At 44.8% G+C, this 20,173-nt stretch overlaps 1 protein-coding gene across 1 annotated transcript; it reads left to right on the forward strand.

The window, feature by feature from the left end:
- The first annotated feature begins 15,788 nt into the window (after positions 1-15,788).
- Positions 15,789-16,806, forward strand: LOC123450698 (chlorophyll a-b binding protein of LHCII type 1-like). Its single transcript, XM_045127826.1, has one exon. It carries the CDS (start codon positions 15,868-15,870, stop codon positions 16,666-16,668), a length of 801 nt encoding a protein of 266 aa, XP_044983761.1. The 5' UTR covers positions 15,789-15,867; the 3' UTR covers positions 16,669-16,806.
- The last annotated feature ends 3,367 nt before the right edge of the window (positions 16,807-20,173 follow it).

Below are 20,173 nucleotides of genomic sequence, written 5' to 3' on the forward strand. Positions count from 1 at the left end.
CGAAAATATCTTGTACCTCTTTAGGAATTTCAGATTGTACACTGCCAGCCTTCACCAGCAGGGCTGACACCTCAATGAGAGCCATACCTTGAGGAGATGCACCCTGGCCCAATAGAGTAACCTGGTTACCTTTTAATTGAAAGCTTAACCAGGATGCTGCCCAATCAACTTGCATAGGGCTATGCAAAACTAGCCAATCCAGCCCAAGTATGCCATCATAGAAACCCAATGGTAAGACTCTGAATGTGCTGACAAAATCATGGCCATCACAAGACCATTGCCCATTGCACAATTGCTTATCACAGGTAATCACTTGACCATTGACCACCTTAACCATATTCACCGGCATCTCAGAAATTCCTTCTAGCTTGCTAGCCACAGTTTCAGCAACAAAGGAATGGGTACTACCAGAATCCACTAAAAACACCAGGGATAATCCTTGTAGCTGAATCCTGAGCTTCATAGTGGATGAAGTTGGTGCAGTCAAATCCTTCATAGCTGCTACTGAAATAGAGATACAGCTAAATTCAGGTTCAGAAGAATCTTCAGTTTCACTGCTTGCATAAGTGGGATTCAACATATAGTCCCACATCTCTTGCACAACATGCAACTGAATTTCTGTTTGCATTTATGCTCTCTAGCCCAACGTTCACCACATATGAAACAGAGCCCCTTTGATTTCCTGTATGCTCTCAAAGCAGCTCCTCTGTCGTTTGTGGCTGATACTTGTCGAACATTGTTGGCACTTATTTTGTTCTCAGCAATTTTGGAGATGCTACCCTGTCTTTTCATAGCTGTTCACGAAGATTATCTGAAACTGGTTGTCACTGAAGGTAGTTGTAGCACCTAGTTCTTCAGACAACAGAGCTAGAGCATAAGTTGTATCAAGGTCAGAAGGTTGTTGGATTCCCACCAGTAACCGAATAGATGGTACTAAACCTTACATGAATCGAATCACATAGTGAACAACACTAGGATTAGGTTCATATGCAGTCAACTGATCATATAGTTCAGAGAAACATTCAACATAATCCTCAACTGAACTAGTCTGCCTAATATGAAACATCTGTCGCACCAAGTTCTGATGCTTGTTGCGGCCGAAACGAGACTGTAGCAGGGAGCAAAACTCTGTCTAATTGACATTAGGAGCTCGACACTGAACAGATTCTAGCCAACGAGCAGTTGTTCCTTCAAACTAGGCAGATGCAAACGAAATCCATTGTTGTTGTAGAACATTCTAGAGCTTGAAGTAATCCTCACAATGAGACTGCCACAACTTCGGATTAGGTCCATCAAAGTGAGGCAACTCCATGTCAGGTCCGAAACTCAGCGAATCCGGTACAAATGGCCAAAAAAATTCAGTAGCCGCTACCAACTGACGATCCTGACCTAGCTCAGTATCATATCTCTGGCTGGAGGGGGTACATACTGCCCGTCACTGCTCCGAATCTGGCTTGTATCCTTCAGATTCGCTGGGTCCGCCGTTGAGCGAAGGGTGCACGCCCAACTGTGGCTCCCTTGGAGACACCGACGCTGATGACGGTGTGACGTGGGTGCCGCAGTCCGCGCCAATGTCGCCGTGAAGCTCGTCGAGGTCGATGCCGATGGACAGCTTGACGTCGTCCATGTGCCCGGACAACAAATCCAGTTTGCTGTCGAGCTTGGCCAGGACGGATACCATCGCCTCGTCGCGTGCCGACGTGGTTTTGGCGAGGGCGGTGTCGAAGTACGCGTGCAGGAACTCGTAGACAACACGGGTCTTCGGCGGAATTTTGTCCATGGCTTCAGCTCGCCGGCGGCGAGCAAGGTGGGTATGGTGGGAGTGGCTAGGTGGCTCTAGGATTCGATGGCTCTGATACCATATTGTAAGGTCTAGAGCTAGGAATCATCGAATTTCATTCATCTCCATAGAAAGTGGCTACAAGTTCAAACCCATGAGAGGGTCGAAGGAGAGGAGAGGAGAAAGAACACGCAATGCACACGCTTGCCAGGTTCCAGCCGCCAGCCACCGCGCCCGATCCGCTAGAATGACTTAAGTAACAGCTGGCCTCAGGCCCACTCGTCACCCGCAAGTCGGGCTGGCTTGTGGGCCTCTCTCTTGGGTCGCCTACACGAGGATGCTGTGCTTCTAGGTCGCTGACATGTTACATCTACACCCTTGCATGAGCAGCTTCATCATGGAAAAACTCCTAAAGGAAAATCATGAAATAATCAATGGTTCAAATGATTTCATGGCATGTTAAGAGGCTATCGGGCAGGTGGTATGTCAAAGGAGTCTTATTCCTGAAATGTTAGTGGTATTGTGGTAGACAAACTGATTAAACGACTTACTACTATTATGAACATGGAGTTCTCTACGCAAATAATAATGAGTCAACTTGTATTGTCAAAACCATTGACATTATGTCATTGTTGTGAAATATAGATTTCAAGATCAAACATACGTTGTTCTTTTCACAGTTCCTCTCATTAAAGCTTATCATATTCCCTTTTATGATTAGGCTGTTGGCACGGGTTAGGGAAGCTTTTTGATCCAAATTTAGGACCATAAAATACACCAACTTCCATAAAGTATTATTATTCCATTCTGAGGTAGAATGATATTACTATAAGTATTGAGGTTCAGTGACTCTTCACACTTCATTGGTCATTGCAACACCTTAGTTTGGTATATTATTTCTATCAAGAGTGGCTGATGATGTTTGTGACCTTATGATCAAGGGAAGAATGTTGGGATTGAACTCATGTCATTGTTAATCGAGAGAAAATTTGGGAGACAAAGTCTCCTCCCCTAATGATTCTTCTCCGATAGGAGGCATCAATAACTGAATTTTGGTTTTGGTTTGTGGTCCGCGTAGTGCCACATATAAAAGGAGAAGGCCGTTCCCATCTAGGGATGACATATGTGTTGGAATTATGCCCTAGAGGCAATAATAAATATAGTTATTATTATAATTCCTGTATCAAGATAACCGTTTATTATCCATGCTATAATTGTATTGAATGAAGACTCATTTACATGTGTGGATACATAGACAAAACACTGTCCCTAGCAAGCCTCTAGTTGGCTAGCCAGTTGATCAACGATAGTCAGTGTCTTCTGATTATGAACAAGGTGTTGTTGCTTGATAACTGGATCACGTCATTAGGAATCACGTGATGGACTAGACCCAAACTAATATACGTAGCATGTTGATCGTGTCATTTTATTGCTACTGTTTTCTGCGTGTCAAGTATTTATTCCTATGACCATGAGATCATATAACTTACTAACACCGGAGGAATACTTTGTGTGTATCAAACGTCACAACGTAACTGGGTGACTATAAAGATGCTCTACAGGTATCTCCGAAGGTGTTCGTTAAGTTAGTATGGATCGAGACTGGGATTTGTCACTCCGTGTGACGGAGAGGTATCTCGGGGCCCACTCGGTAATACAACATCACACACAAGCCTTGCAAGCAATGTGACTTAGTGTAAGTTGCGGGATCTTGTATTACGGAACGAGTAAAGAGACTTGCCGGTAAACGAGATTGAAATAAGTATACGGATACTGACGATCGAATCTCGGGCAAGTAACATACCGAAGGACAAAGGGAATAACATACGGGATTATATGAATCCTTGGCATTGAGGTTCAAACGATAAGATCTTCGTAGAATATGTAGGATCCAATATGGGCATCCAGGTCCCGCTATTGGATATTGACCGAGGAGTCTCTCGGGTCATGTCTACATAGTTCTCGAACCCGCAGGGTCTGCACACTTAAGGTTCGACGTTGTTTTATGCGTATTTGAGTTATATGGTTGGTTACCGAATGTTGTTCGGAGTCCCGGATGAGATCACGGACGTCACGAGGGTTTCCGGAATGGTCCAGAAACAAAGATTGATATATAGGATGACCTCATTTGATTACCAGAAGGTTTTCGGAGTTACCGGGAATGTACCGGGAATAACGAATGGGTTCCGGGAGTTCACCGGGGGGGGGGGGGGGCCCACCCACCCCGGGGAAGCCCATAGGTGTTTGGGGTGCCGCACCAGCCCTTAGTGGGCTGGTGGGACAGCCCAAGTGAGGCCTATGCGCATTGGGAAAAAAATCAAAGAGGAAAGGAAAAAAAGGGAGGAGGTGGGAAAGGGAAGAAGGACTCCACCTTCCAAACCAAGTAGGACTCGGTTTGGGAGGGGAATCCTTCCCCCCTTGGCTCGGCCGACCCCTTGGGGGTTCTTGGACCCCAAGGCAAGGCTCCCCCTCCCTCTCCTATATATAGTGGGTTTTTAGGGCTGATTTGAGATAACTTCGCCCCGGCAGCCCGACCACCTATCTCCACGGTTTTACCTCTAGATCGCGTTTCTGCGGAGCTCGGGCGGAGCCCTGCTGAGACAAGATCATCACCAACCTCCGGAGCGCCGTCACGCTGCCGGAGAACTCTTCTACCTCTCCGTCTCTCTTGCTGGATCAAGAAGGCCGAGATCATCGTCGAGCTATACGTGTGGTGAACGCGGAGGTGCCGTCCGTTCGGCACTAGATCGTGGGACTGATCGCGGGACGGTTCGCGGGGCGGATCGAGGGACGTGAGGACGTTCCACTACATCAACCGCGTTCACCAATGCTTCTGCTGTACGGTCTACAAGGGTACGTAGATCACACATCCCCTCTCGTAGATGGACATCACCATGATAGGTCTTCGTGCGCGTAGGAAATTTTTTGTTTCCCATGCGATGTTCCCCAACAGTGGCATCATGAGCTAGGTTCATGCGTCGATGTCTTCTCGAGTAGAACACAAAAGTTTTTGTGGGCGGAGATGTGCATTTTTCTGCCCTCCTTAGTCTTTTCTTGATTCCGCGGTATTGTTGGATCGAAGCGGCTCGGACCGACATTACTCGTATGCTTACGAGAGACTGGTTTCATCGCTACGACTAACTCCGTTGCTCAAAGATGACTGGCGGGTGTCAGTTTCTACAACTTTAGTTGAATCGGATTTGACCGAGGAGGTCCTTGGATGAGGTTAAATAGCAACTCATATATCTCCGTTGTGGTGTTTGCGTAAGTAAGATGAGATCCTACTAGATACCCATGGTCACCACGTAAAACATGCAACAACAAAATTAGAGGACGTCCAACTTGTTTTTGCAAGGTATGCTTGTGATGTGATATGGCCAAACGATGTGATGTGATATATTGGATGTATGAGATGATCATGTTGTAATAGATAATATCGACTTGCACGTCGATGGTACGGCAACCGGCAGGAGCCATAGGGTTGTCTTTATAACTAACGTTTGTGCTTGCAGATGCGTTTACTATTTTGCTAGGATGTAGCTTTAGTAGTAATAGCATGAGTAGCACGACAACCCCGATGGCGACACGTTGATGGAGATCATGGTGTGGCGCCGGTGACAAGAAGATCGTGCCGGTGCTTTGGTGATGGAGATCAAGGAGCACGTGATGATGGCCATATCATGTCACTTATAAATTGCATGTGATGTTAATCCTTTTATGCACCTTATTTTGCTTAGAACGACGGTAGCATTATGAGGTGATCTCTCACTAAAATTTCAAGACGAAATTGTGTTCTCCCCGACTGTGCACCGTTGCTACAGTTCGTCGTTTCGAGACACCACGTGATGATCAGGTGTGATAGACTCAACGTTCACATACAACGGGTGCAAAACAGTTGCGCACGCGGAACACTCGGGTTAAGCTTGACGAGCCTAGCATGTGCAGACATGGCCTCGGAACACATGAGACCGAAAGGTCGATCATGAATCATATAGATGATATGATTAGCATAGGGATGCTTACCACTGAAACTATACTCAACTCACGTGATGATCGGACTTGAGCTAGTGTAAGTGGATCATGAACCACTCAAATGACTAGAGAGATGTACTTTTTGAGTGGGAGTTTAGCGAATAATTTGATTAAGTTAAACTCTAATTATCTTGAACATAGTCTAAAGTCCACTTTGAATATATTTGTGTTGTAGATCATGGCTCACGCGACAGTCATCCTGAATTTTAATACGTTCCTAGAGAAAGCTAAGTTGAAAGATGATGGAAGCAACTTTGTAGACTCGGCTCGTAATCTTAAGTTGCTCCTGCAAGCTGGGAAGAAGGATTATGTCCTTAATGCTGCGCTAGGAGATGAACCACCCGCTACGGCTGATCAGGATGTTAAGAACGCTTGGTTAGCACGTAAGGAGGACTACTCAATAATTCAATGTGCAGTCTTGTATGGCTTAGAACTGGGACTTCAACGTCGCTTTGAGCGTCATGGAGCATTTGAGATGTTCCAGGAGTTGAAGTTTGTCTTTCAGAAGAACGCCCGGATCGAGAGGTATGAGACCTCCGATAAATTCTATGCTTGCAAGATGGAGGAGAACTCGTCTGTCAGTGAACGTGTGCTCAAAATGTCTGGGTACTCAAACCGTCTAGCTGAGCTGGGGATTGAACTCCCGCAAGAAGCTATCACTGACAGAATCCTTCAATCACTGCCGCCAAGCTATAAAGGCTTTGTGTTCAACTACAACATGCAAGGGATGAACAAGTCTCCCGGTGAGTTGTTTGCGATGCCGAAAGTCGTAGAGTCTGAACTCCGTAAAGAGCATCAAGTGTTGATGGTGAATAAGACCACTAGTTTCAAGAGAAACGGCAAAGGCAAGAAGGGTAATTCGAAGAAGAGCGGCAAGCCTGTTGCCAATCCGACGAAGAAACCCAAAGCTGGACCTAAGCCTGAAACAGAGTGTTACTATTGCAAGGGTATGGGTCACTGGAAGCGCAATTGCCCCAAGTATCTGGCTGATAAGAAGGCGGCCAAAGAAAAATCAGGTATATTTGATATACATGTTATTGATGTGTACTTAACCGGCTCTCGTAGTAGTGCCTGGGTATTCGATACCGGTTCTGTTGCTCATATTTGCAACTCGAAACAGGAACTGCGGAATAGACGAAGGCTGGCGAAAGATGAAGTGACGATGCGCGTGGGAAATGGTTCCAAGGTTGATGCAATCGCCGTCGGCACAGTCTCACTTCAGTTACCGTCAGGATTAGTTATCAACTTAAATCATTGTTATTTAGTGCCTGCGTTGAGCATGAACATTATATCTGGATCTTGTTTATTGCGAGACGGTTACTCTTTTAAGTCAGAGAATAATAGTTGTTCTATTTCTATGAGTAACATCTTTTATGGTCATGCACCCAATGTGAGAGGATTGTTCATATTGAATCTTGATAGTGATACACACATACATAACATTGAGACCAAAAGAGTTAGAGTTAACAATGATAGCGCCATATTTTTGTGGCACTGCCGCTTAGGTCATATTGGTGTAAGGCGCATGAAGAAACTCCATGCCGATGGACTTTTGGAGTCACTTGATTTTGATTCACTTAACACATGCGAACAATGCCTCATGGGCAAGCTGACTAAAACTCCGTTCTCCGGAACAATGGAGCGTGCAAGTGACTTGTTGGAAATCATACATACCGATGTGTGTGGTCCGATGAGCGTAGAAGCACGCGGCGGATATCGTTATTTTCTCACCTTCACTGACGATTTGAGTAGATATGGTTATGTCTACTTAATGAAGCACAAGTCTGAAACATTTGAAAAGTTCAAGCAATTTCAGAGTGAAGTTGAAAACCATCGTAACAAGAAGATCAAGTTCCTACGGTCTGATCGTGGGGGTGAATATCTGAGTTTCGAGTTTGGTGCTCACTTAAGACAATGTGGAATTGTTTCACAGTTGACACCGCCTGGAACACCACAGCGTAATGGTGTGTCCGAACGTCGTAATCGTACTTTATTAGAGATGGTGCGATCTATGATGTCTCTTACCGATTTGCCATTATCATTTTGGGGTTATCCATTAGAAACAGCTGCATTCACTTTAAATAGGGCACCATCAAAATCCGTTGAGACGACACCATACGAACTGTGGTTTGGCAAAAGGCCAAAGTTGTCGTTTCTTAAAGTTTGGGGATGTGATGCTTATGTCAAAAAGCTTCAGCCTAAAAAGCTTGAACCCAAAGCGAAAAAGTGCATCTTCATAGGTTACCCAAAAGAGACAGTCGGGTACACCTTCAATCTCAAATCCGAGGGCAAAGTGTCTGTTGCTAAAAACGGAGCTTTTCTCGAGAAGGAGTTTCTCTCGAGAGAATTGAGTGGGAGGAAGATAGAACTTGACGAGGTTGTCGAACCTCTCATCCCTCTGGATGGTGGCGCAGGGCAAGGGGAAACCTCTGTCGTTGCGACGCCGATTGAGGAGGAAGTTAATGATGATGATCATGAAACTCCGGTTCAAGTTTCTGTCGAACCACGCAGGTCGAGGAGACCACGTGATGCTCCAGAGTGGTATGGCAATCCCGTCTTATCGATCATGTTGTTAGACAACAATGAACCTGCAAATTATGAAAAAGCAATGGTGGGCCCAGATTCCAACAAATGGCTAGAAGCCATGAAGTCCGAGATAGGATCCATGTATGAGAACAAAGTGTGGACTTTGGAAATACTGCCTGAGGGCCGCAAGGCTATTCAGAACAAATGGATCTTTAAGAGGAAGACGGACGCTGACGGCAATGTGACCGTTTATAAAGCTCGACTTGTGGCAAAGGGTTTTTCACAAGTTCAAGGAGTTGACTACGATGAGACATTCTCACCCGTAGCAATGCTTAAGTCCGTCAGAATCATGTTAGCAATAGCTGCATTTTTCGATTATGAAATCTGGCAGATGGATGTCAAAACGGCATTCCTTAACGGTTTCCTTAAGGAAGAGTTGTATATGATGCAACCCGAAGGATTTGTCGATCCTAAGAATGCTAACAAGGTGTGCAAGCTCCAGCGATCCATTTATGGACTGGTGCAAGCATCTCGGAGTTGGAACAAACGCTTTGATGAGGTGATCAAAGCATTTGGGTTTATACAAGTGGTTGGAGAATCTTGTATTTACAAGAAAGTGAGTGGGAACTCTGTGGCGTTTCTAATATTATATGTGGATGACATTGCTAATTGGAAACAACGTAGAGTTTTTGGAGAGCATAAAGGATTACTTGAATAAAAGTTTCTCTATGAAGGACCTAGGAGAAGCTGCTTACATTCTAGGCATTAAGATCTACAGGGATAGATCAAAACGCCTGATAGGACTTTCACAAAGCACGTACCTTGATAAAGTTTTGAAGAGGTTCAAAATGGAACAATCCAAGAAAGGTTTCTTGCCAGTTTTACAAGGTACGAGATTGAGTAAGACTCAGCGCCCAGCAACTGATGAAGATAGAGAGCATATGCGCTCCGTCCCCTATGCTTCAGCCATAGGTTCTATCATGTATGCAATGTTGTGCACTAGACCGGATGTTAGCCTGGCCATAAGTATGGCAGGTAGGTTCCAGAGTAATCCAGGAGTGGATCACTGGACGGCGGTCAAGAATATCCCGAAGTACCTGAAAAGGACTAAGGAGATGTTTCTCGTGTATGGAGGTGACGAAGAGCTCGCCGTAAAAGGTTACATCGATGCATGCTTTGACACAGATCCGGACGACTCTAAGTCGCAAACCGGATACGTATTTATTCTTAATGGGGGTGCGGTAAGCTGGTGCAGTTCCAAGCAAAGCGTCGTAGCAGATTCTACATGTGAAGCGGAGTACATGGCTGCCTCGGAGGCGGCTAAGGAGGGTGTCTGGATGAAGCAATTCATGACGGATCTTGGAGTGGTGCCAAGCGCACTGAATCCAATAACCTTGTTCTGTGACAACACAGGTGCCATTGCCCTAGCAAAGGAACCACGGTTTCACAAGAAGTCCAGACACATCAAACGACGCTTCAACCTCATCCGCGACTACGTCGAAGCGGAGGACGTAAATATATGCAAAGTGCACACGGATCTGAATGTAGCAGACCCGCTGACTAAACCTCTTCCACGGGCAAAGCATGATCAACACCAGAACTGTATGGGTGTTAGATTTATTACAATGTAATTCGCATGATGATGTGAGGGCTAGATTATTGACTCTAGTGCAAGTGGGAAACTGTTGGAATTATGCCCTAGAGGCAATAATAAATATAGTTATTATTATAATTCCTGTATCAAGATAATCGTTTATTATCCATGCTATAATTGTATTGAATGAAGACTCATTTACATGTGTGGATACATAGACAAAACACTGTCCCTAGCAAGCCTCTAGTTGGCTAGCTAGTTGATCAACGATAGACAGTGTCTTCTGATTATGAACAAGGTGTTGTTGCTTGATAACTGGATCACGTCATTAAGAGAATCACGTGATGGACTAGACCCAAACTAATAGACGTAACATGTTGATCGTGTTATTTATTGCTACTGTTTTCTGCGTGTCAAGTATTTATTCCTATGACCATGAGATCATATAACTTACTAACACCGGAGGAATACTTTGTGTGTATCAAACGTCGCAACGTAACTGGGTGACTATAAAGATGCTCTACAGGTATCTCCGAAGGTGTTCGTTAAGTTAGTATGGATCGAGACTGAGATTTGTCACTCCGTGTGACGGAGAGGTATCTCGGGGCCCACTCGGTAATACAACATCACACACAAGCCTTGCAAGCAATGTGACTTAGTGTAAGTTGCGGGATCTTGTATTACGGAACGAGTAAAGAGACTTGCCGGTAAACGAGATTGAAATAAGTATACGGATACCGACGATCGAATCTCGGGCAAGTAACATACCGAAGGACAAAGGGAATAACATACGGGATTATATGAATCCTTGGCACTGAGGTTCAAACGATAAGATCTTCGTAGAATATGTAGGATCCAATATGGGCATCCAGGTCCCGCTATTGGATATTGACCGAGGAGTCTCTCGGGTCATGTCTACATAGTTCTCGAACCCGCAGGGTCTGCACACTTAAGGTTCGACGTTGTTTTATGCGTATTTGAGTTATATGGTTGGTTACCAAATGTTGTTCGGAGTCCCAGATGAGATCACGGACGTCACGAGGGTTTCCGGAATGGTCCAGAAACGAAGATTGATATATAGGATGACCTCATTTGATTACCGGAAGGTTTTCGGAGTTATCGGGAATGTACCGGGAATGACGAATGGGTTCCGGGAGTTCACCGGGGGGGGGGGGGCACCCACCCCGGGGAAGCCCATAGGTGTTTGGGGTGCCGCACCAACCCTTAGTGGGCTGGTGGGACAGCCCAAGAGAGGCCTATGCGCATTGGGAAGAAAATCAAAGAGGAAAGGAAAAAAAAGGGAGGAGGTGGGAAAGGGAAGAAGGACTCCACCTTCCAAACCAAGTAGGACTCGGTTTGGGAGGGGAATCCTTCCCCCCTTGGCTCGGCCGACCCCTTGGGGGTTCTTGGACCCCAAGGCAAGGCTCCCCCCTCCCTCTCCTATATATAGTGGGGTTTTAGCGCTGATTTGAGATAACTTTGCCACGGCAGCCCGACCACATATCTCCACGGTTTTACCTCTAGATCGCGTTTCTCCGGAGCTCGGGCGGAGCCCTGCTGAGACAAGATCATCACCAACCTCCGGAGCGCCGTCACGCTGCCGGAGAACTCTTCTACCTCTCCGTCTCTCTTGCTGGATCAAGAAGGCCGAGGTCATCGTCGAGCTGTACGTGTGCTGAACGTGGAGGTGCCGTCCGTTCGGCACTAGATCGTGGGACTGATCGCGGGACGGTTCGCGGGGCGGATCGAGGGACGTGAGGACGTTCCACTACATCAACCGCGTTCACTAACGCTTCTGCTGTACGGTCTACAAGGGTACGTAGATCACACATCCCCTCTCGTAGATGGACATCACCATGATAGGTCTTCGTGCGCGTAGGAAAATTTTTGTTTCCCATGCGACGTTCCCCAACAATATGCACGTACGAGGACCCCAACTCCTAACAACCTATCCTAAAGGGGCATTCATGGAGACTCAGAAAACCATCTCCACAGTCGGCCACCACTAGGTTGTTCCAATAGTTTCTTACTGCTATACCTGGCCATGGGAAACCCGACCCGGTCGGTCCAACCCGAATATTTTGGGCCTGCTCTTGCCCACAGATCGGACATGAGCCTAAGTTTTGAGCCCGAATGTCGGGCTGGACCGGGCTTGGGCTTTGCATGTGTGTGTTTTTAGGAAGAGGCTCGGCCCGAGGCCTGACGTACCTTTTCACTTATCGATCGGGTTTGGGCCTGAAATCTAGGCCCGAAGACCGGGCCAGGCCTAGGTTTTCTGCTGTAGGCTTTTTTAGTCCTGGCCCGACTTATGGCCAGGTATACGTGTTGCCATCTACCGTGAGACCCCAAGGAGCAACCATCATGGGCAATCCTCTAGAAGTCCATGCCAATCAAAATTAGTCACTAATATTCCGCTCCCAATGTGTTGTACTCACTCAGTTCTTAAATATAAGTCTTTTTTAGATATTTCACTACAGGACTACATACGGAGCAAAATGAGTGAATGTACACTGTACAATATGTTTATATACAACTGTATGTAGTCTTCTAGTGAAACCTCTAAAAAAACTTACATTTAAAAACGGAGGGACTAGTTAAGATATCTAAGATCCTGTTATTTCAACTTACGGGGGTCTAACAACGATTGATCATGTTAAACATAGTTAGAATTAAATCTTGAAAGAGGTGCCACATAAAGATTCAGATAAAAGCAAACCCCTTTCCGATATATCTCTGTATATTGTATACATTAATATATGATCCGCTATACCCGCTTGTGAAATAAGGACTAAATCCTCTCTCCTTACCCCATATCCAAATACTTCCTCCGTCACAGTTTACAAGGCATGCACGTGTACTTAAGTCGTCAATTTGACTTATATAAAATATATTATTTAACATAAAAATTATATCATTAAAAAATAAAACATCTAAAGTTTCTAATGATATATTTTTTATAATATATGCCTTTCATTAAGTTGATTAAATTGATGACCTAGATACACGTACCGGACTTATAAACTGAAACGGAAGAAGTAAAAAAAAGCGGTATGTAATAAATTTAGTCGTAACAAAGAATCAATGGATCCGTGATTAAATTCCTTTTACTTTTTGTAATAATTTCTATAATTTTGGTTAACGGAGGGATCAAAATTCTGTGCCCCAGAAATATCTTTTCCAATATTGGAATAGACAGATTTAGTGGACAACAACATGTTACTAGTAAGTGCCAAGACACCACGTCAAGATTAGTACCTCATGTTGTTCTTCACTAATTCTTAGTTGACTAGTCAATGGAGATTATCCACGTGAATGGTCAATGGAGATTATCCACATAAAGCTCATAACCTACATCTTGGCGTGGATAATTAATCTCCATTGACCAGTCAACTAATAATGCAGACGGTGCCTGGACGGGATATCAATTTGGAGATGAAAAACACCAGGAAACAATAAATTCCTGAATTTGACAGACACTAGAAGGCACATAATATTTCTCAACCAAAGGCACGCTGTCCTTGTAGGGTGTCCTTCCAAATTCTCATAACATCCCCTTTTATGCGAAATAACTTTTCTACTAGGAAAAAAATAATACCTCATTCATTTTCAATTTTCTTCTCCAAACAAGAAAACCATGAAACCAAGATTTAATAGTAGGCACAGTGTGATCTCTGAAGTACTTAGCTTTAACAAAATCTTGCCAAAGGCTATCACTGTCATCTAATTTTCACCACCACTTACAGAGGAGACTAATGTTTAGTTTACCCCGATCTTTAATTCCCAAATCACCCTTAGCTTTAGATATTCAAACCCCACTCCATTTAACAAAATGAATATCCTTTTCAATTTTCTCAATTAAAATATCATTCATAAGAAATATGGACATATGATGCAAGAGCATACTGGATAAACTAGCATTAATCAAGATAATCTCACCTCCCATAGAAAGATTTTCCCCTTTCTAGGCTTCTAATATTTGACGTATCATTTGTTCAAGGAACTCCTAATCACACATTTCAACAAAGAAACTTAGAGGGACCTAAAGATATTTCATCGGCAGTTGTTCACCTTACAGCCAAACGTATCAGCATAATAGGCAACGATCTCATTGTTAGCCCTAGTAGTAAACACCTGACTTTTCAAGAAGTTTATCTTCAACATGAACAATCGAGTGGTAGTTCGTAGACCTTCAAGATGATGTGTCACCAGATCGTACAAAGTAATTTCACACTTATGTAACACAAGATTTTTAAATCATGGAATATAAAACCACCTGACGGAATGCCACCCATTAGATCTGTGCTCCATCATTAAACTAGGAGATTAAACTAGAATGATGTAACAAAAACAGGACCAAGCCAAGAACAACCAGTAGTGCTTTCAGCTCCGCCAAACATAGTTAGCCCGTTTCGCCAAAAAAAATGTAGTTCGAATACTTTTTTTTCATATACAAATTTTACGCATCATGTAAAAACCTTATTTAGAGTTGGTTGCAGAGACGCATGGAAATTATTTTCAGATGTAGGCTGAGAATAGGGAAGAAATCCTCATCAAACACAGTAAGCACACTTTCCATTTAAGATATACAAGGTGGATCAGAAGACTTGGCTAGTCATTATGGATTCTTGAATATTCTGCTCATGTTGAAGATAGACTTCTTGATATTGTAGCTTACTGTGTAGCAGCCTCACATTCTATTTCCTGACGTACGGAGGGTAAAAATTTTGAACGAAATTTCAATGAAATTTTACATATTTCGGTGGGGTCCAAAATAATTTGAACACCGAGATTCCAAGTTAGATTCAAAATAATTTCAAAATAAATTCAAATTAGGTCAAAACTCATCTAAATTGAGTGAAATTTTAACTTGCAAATCCAAAATTATTCCCGAAAATTCATGTATTTTGTTGAGCTCCAAAATTGTTTTGCTTTCGAAACGAAAAAACCTTGGAAGTATGTACCCCTGACCATTGACAAAAACTCCTGAATACCACTTCCTTTGCATACTTCCAAGTGCTAAATTGTGTCATATTCAAGTCCCATGCATCATGTATAAACCTTGTTTTGGGGTTTCAGAGGTGCATGGAAATCATCTACTACTAATGTAGGCTGAGAACACGCAGCCCTTTCTCTCTGTACGTTTAATTATCTGTCGTGACTGGTTATTAACTGCTGTAACTGATGGCCATGCTTTGATTAGTCCCAACACTTGCTTGTTATTATCGTGTGACATACAAACTATTTAACACCACTTGCTTGTTACAGACGGATGGCAAAGGCAGGGAGCCTCAAGAAATGCCAACTCCCTTCACTCCCTAAAAAAAGAAAGAGTGTACGAGTAGACAGATGGATACATTGAGCAGCTCAATATCTTAGGCAAGCTTGCAAAAAATGTCAAGTTGCAGTTAACCAGCTTGGGATAAGAACAAGCGTCACTATGAAAACTACATCTGCCATCTCCTTCACGACACCTACGTTTTTCACAGCTTCTCACGGCTAAAACCGACGGTTCCACGTGAACGAGCGCTACGTTTACGCCCGTCCCCTGTGAAATTATCAACCACAAGTGCCAAGTGGAGTGAGTACTGAGTAGACTGACACGCCCCTGATCTGAAGAAATCCGACGAAAAACCCACGGCCACTAGAAAATCCACGGCACCCAATCGCCCAACCCCAACGGCGATCATGAGCCATAGCCACACCTGTCCCCTCCACCTTGAGGCTCCCGTTGCGCCACCTCGCCCGCGGTATCCACCCCGCCAATGGCGTGCGAGCTTCAGATTTTTTGGCCCCCGCTGTCTCATCCCCTTCCCCTTCCTCCCGCCGGGTTAAATAGCCGCCTCCGCTGCTCCTCTGAAACCATCCCGCCATACACCACCACAGCCCCACTGTTAGCGAGCACGCACACCGGACACGCACGAGTCTCCTTGAAGCAATGGCGACCACCGCGATGGCGCTCTCCTCCTCGTCCTTCGCCGGGAAGGCGGTCAAGGACCTGCCGTCGTCGGCGCTTTTCGGGGAGGCGCGCGTCACCATGCGCAAGACCGCCGCCAAGGCCAAGCCGGTGTCGTCCAGCAGCCCGTGGTACGGCTCCGACCGCGTGCTCTACCTCGGCCCGCTCTCCGGCGACCCCCCGAGCTACTTGACCGGTGAGTTTCCCGGTGACTACGGATGGGACACTGCGGGGCTCTCTGCCGACCCCGAGACCTTTGCCAAGAACCGGGAGCTGGAGGTGATCCACTGCCGGTGGGCCATGCTCGGCGCGCTCGGCTGCGTCTTCCCCGAGCTGCTCGCCCGCAACGGCGTCAAGTTCGGCGAGGCCGTCTGGTTCAAGGCCGGCTCCCAGATCTTCAGCGAGGGCGGCCTCGACTACCTCGGCAACCCCAGCCTCGTCCACGCACAGAGCATCCTCGCCATCTGGGCTTGCCAGGTCGTGCTCATGGGCGCCGTCGAGGGCTACCGTGTCGCCGGCGGCCCGCTCGGCGAGATCGTCGACCCCCTCTACCCCGGTGGTAGCTTCGACCCCCTCGGCCTCGCCGACGACCCCGAGGCGTTCGCCGAGCTCAAGGTGAAGGAGATCAAGAACGGACGCCTTGCCATGTTCTCCATGTTCGGCTTTTTCGTGCAGGCCATTGTCACTGGCAAGGGCCCATTGGAGAACCTCGCCGACCACCTTGCCGACCCCGTCAACAACAACGCGTGGGCCTTCGCCACCAACTTTGTGCCCGGCAAGTAAGCTACGTGTGTTGTCACCACTAGTGTCTAGAAACCGACAGTGCACGTACGTACGCGATGAAGTGTGCAGCTGGTTTCGTTTGTACAACCATGATGTAAAGTACGAGGGTTGAATGCAAAAGACTATTGTTAGACTTGATGAGTGATGAGATGATCATCTCTTATGATGCACCAGAGCATGCATGCAATCACCTGTGTTATTTAACAGCTAGTTGATCTTGCAATCGATCGGCTTTCAGTTTCTTAGGTGAAAAAAATATCAACTGACACAAGATCTTTGCTTGCTGTGCGGTCTAGTTTTTTTCTTAGTTGAGCAGATACTTGAAAGTGAGAACTGAATTTGCCTGCCATTTTTCTCCTTTTCTTTTTCTCTGGATTTTAATTTTTCTCCTCTGAAAAATGATCCTGTCCGGTTCAGTTTGATTTATTAACAGGGTGATTCAAAGCAAACAGACACTGAGAGCCAAATTAAACAGACATTAACAAGGTGTTACTGAATATCAGCGGAAGCAATTAAAACAACCAAAAACAAAACAAACAGCAGGAATTGAAAGCGCAAGTCAGGTTTGAGAGCGAAATCCAAACAACCATCTATCTAATACTCCATCCGTCCCGAGATAAGTGTCTTAACTTTATACTAACTCTAGTATAAAATTATACTAAGCTTGAGACAATTATTCTAGGACAGAGGGAATATAAATTAATGGTAAGCAATGAAGAAGAAACAGGGATCTGGCAGCAAACATCTCCACGGAGAGATGTTTATTACTCCACAGAAAGAGATGTACATCAACTAGGAAGATCATCTGACGAACTTGTCTGGAAAGTTGCAAGCAATGCCAGACTGCCTCGAGAAACTCATCCACAACAGAGACAGTTAAGTACACATGCCTGAAAGTTGAAATTAGCCTTCAAGCAACGAGCGACAAAACTGAAGAAACTAAAACCACTACAGAATATGCAGGTACTCTCTGTGTCAACTAAAACCACGACACTTATTTTGAAACGGAGTGAGTAGATTTTAAGGCTTCAAGCGACAAAACTGAAGAAACTACAATGTGTGGCCTAACGAGTCACTAGAAAAATAAATTAGCATCACAAGATTCAGTGGTTGTGGGGCGTAAGATAGCATTAGAAGTACAGTACAGTACAACAAGTCAAAATTTCAAACGGCACCGCAAACTTGCTCCAAGGAAGAAGAATATAAAGAGAAATATATTTAGACCAGTAAGTCAAGAACAAAACTAACTTGTCATAATCGTCGGTAGAGTAATTATATTTGATGTTGCTGTTGTTTGAACACCCAATCCTCACACATACTAGGTACTAAAATCACACTGGCTGGAAACTCATGAGTGGTGATTTGTAGCTACAATACATGCACTGCTCGCAAAAACTTGTTGATTTTTACCACTCAAACAGCTAGCACAAACTTCTGACACACTAAACTAACCACTAGAAATGTGGAATTAATAGATCAAGGTACCCGACGCACAATTCAACCACGGAGCCAAAATGACGGTTGCCTGATCTCCACCAAGAACCACCGCTCTCTCTTTTATCTCTTTCTCCTAGAGCTTTGTCTTTCTTACTTCAAGCGTGACGTAATCAGTACCTCTATCTCAAACAAAATACACCCAAAAAATTACGGCGACAATGCCCTTCCAATCTTAAATCTGTCTGCAATCTGGAGTCAGGGCACACAAATCTTTCTGCGAAAGCTATACACGGCAGCAAGAGCAAGAGAAGACAAGAAAAACGGGCGGGATGCAAATGGGTCAAACCTATCAAGTAAGAAGCAGAGGGTCCTGACAGAGACAAGCCAACATACACGAATCTTGACAACAAACCTTGCAGCAGAAAAAACTAGATTTGACGAGATAGGAAACAGCTAGATTTTATTTAGCAAAACTGAATATTCAAACAACAACATACAAATCAACCCATAGGTGGTGGTTATTGCGCAATGCACAATCGAACGCACCAGTTATGGGCACAAAAGAAATCAAAATTTTCCAAGTTCAGATAAACGATCAAAGCTTGGATAAATTATATTGCCAATTAATGCTCCAGGAGTACATTGATCCACACAACAAGACATCTTGTAAAAGAGTTAAGCAATGTTTACACCTGATTCAGTCATACTTTCAAACGTCCTATTCGACAAATCAGCATACAAAATTGTTATGTAGCTCATACCGTCGCACCCAGCCAACAGTGGGTTCCCCTGACTGTGGAACAGGAGACCTTTCATGGTCACTGCATTTCTCCGACGAAACATATACTCCATTGCACGATTCATTGATTCAACCAACCCGTTGACATGACGAGGAGGATTTCTCACCTGTATTTCACAATCCATCTCACTTCTTAGTTCAACAGTTCCATCCTCACGGGCACTGTACTCTGTTGGAAATTTCTCGCTCACTCACTTCAAGTATTGTATGATTTGTATCTAGCACTCCTAATTTCAATCCTTCATACAGATCCTTGCACTGATTTGCCAGCTTGCCGCATCGCTATCCATGTGGAATCTAGTAAGAAATATGGCTACAATCAACAACATACGAATCATGTGCAGATTAGCAGATGCTTACGTGTCTGCCATGGCCTGACTTGGCTCCATTGCAAGATTCTGTCACTGTGTCACTGACCGGAGTATTTGCTCAATCTGCCCAATCAGAAAGAGACCCCAAAGCATGTGGTTCTGATTACTTCCTCTTGATCAATTCCTTCCACTTGATCAATGATAGATGTGGCACAAAGGAGATGTTTAGTTTCCACGGGTTTCATGCTCTTACTAGGTGTTTTCTCAGTCTCAACCCGGACGGCGGTGATCCACACTTGATTCTTAGGGGGCCTAAATCGAACTAGCACAGCTGCATATACAAGAACATTAGAGGTGATGACGTGTTTCATAAACATCATCATGCATATATAACTGAGAGGGGGAGAGAGAGATTCACCTTGCACCACCCAAAACAATATGGCACCAGAGTCGGCCTCTTTGCCAGCATAACCCAAACACATTCTTTCACTCTCCCATTGTTTCCTCAACCACGAGAATGGCAAAAAGATTGGGCCTTTCAGGTACACACAATGATTTTCAGAGAGTAGTTCATAAACAGCAAGCCCACGATTTGAGCATGTGTAGATAAAACCATCAATGAATGCACATGCGCCGTTTAAAAGGTGGTTTCTAGGCATAGCCATTGGCAGGTATTCTCCCCATAGAGTCCAAGGCATGACGACATGCCACTTCTTGGCAGGCACATCAAACCGAAGACAAGAACATGTGATGCTATCGGAGACTATAAAGGAATAATCACCCAGTGCTACATATCCCGAGAGCTTGATCTTCCTGTCAAGAACATTAGACTTGTCTGTGTGGCAGCGCACCCATGAGGTGGATCCAGGAGGAGAGACACTGACACGTCGGGCCTTACGGTAAACTTGGAGAGTCTTAGTAAGTGCAAAAGTTGCTCCACCAACTTGGATTTTTTTTT

Source organism: Hordeum vulgare, chromosome 1H (assembly GCF_904849725.1).
Source record: "Hordeum vulgare subsp. vulgare chromosome 1H, MorexV3_pseudomolecules_assembly, whole genome shotgun sequence".
NCBI classification, from domain to species: Eukaryota; Viridiplantae; Streptophyta; class Magnoliopsida; order Poales; family Poaceae; genus Hordeum; species Hordeum vulgare.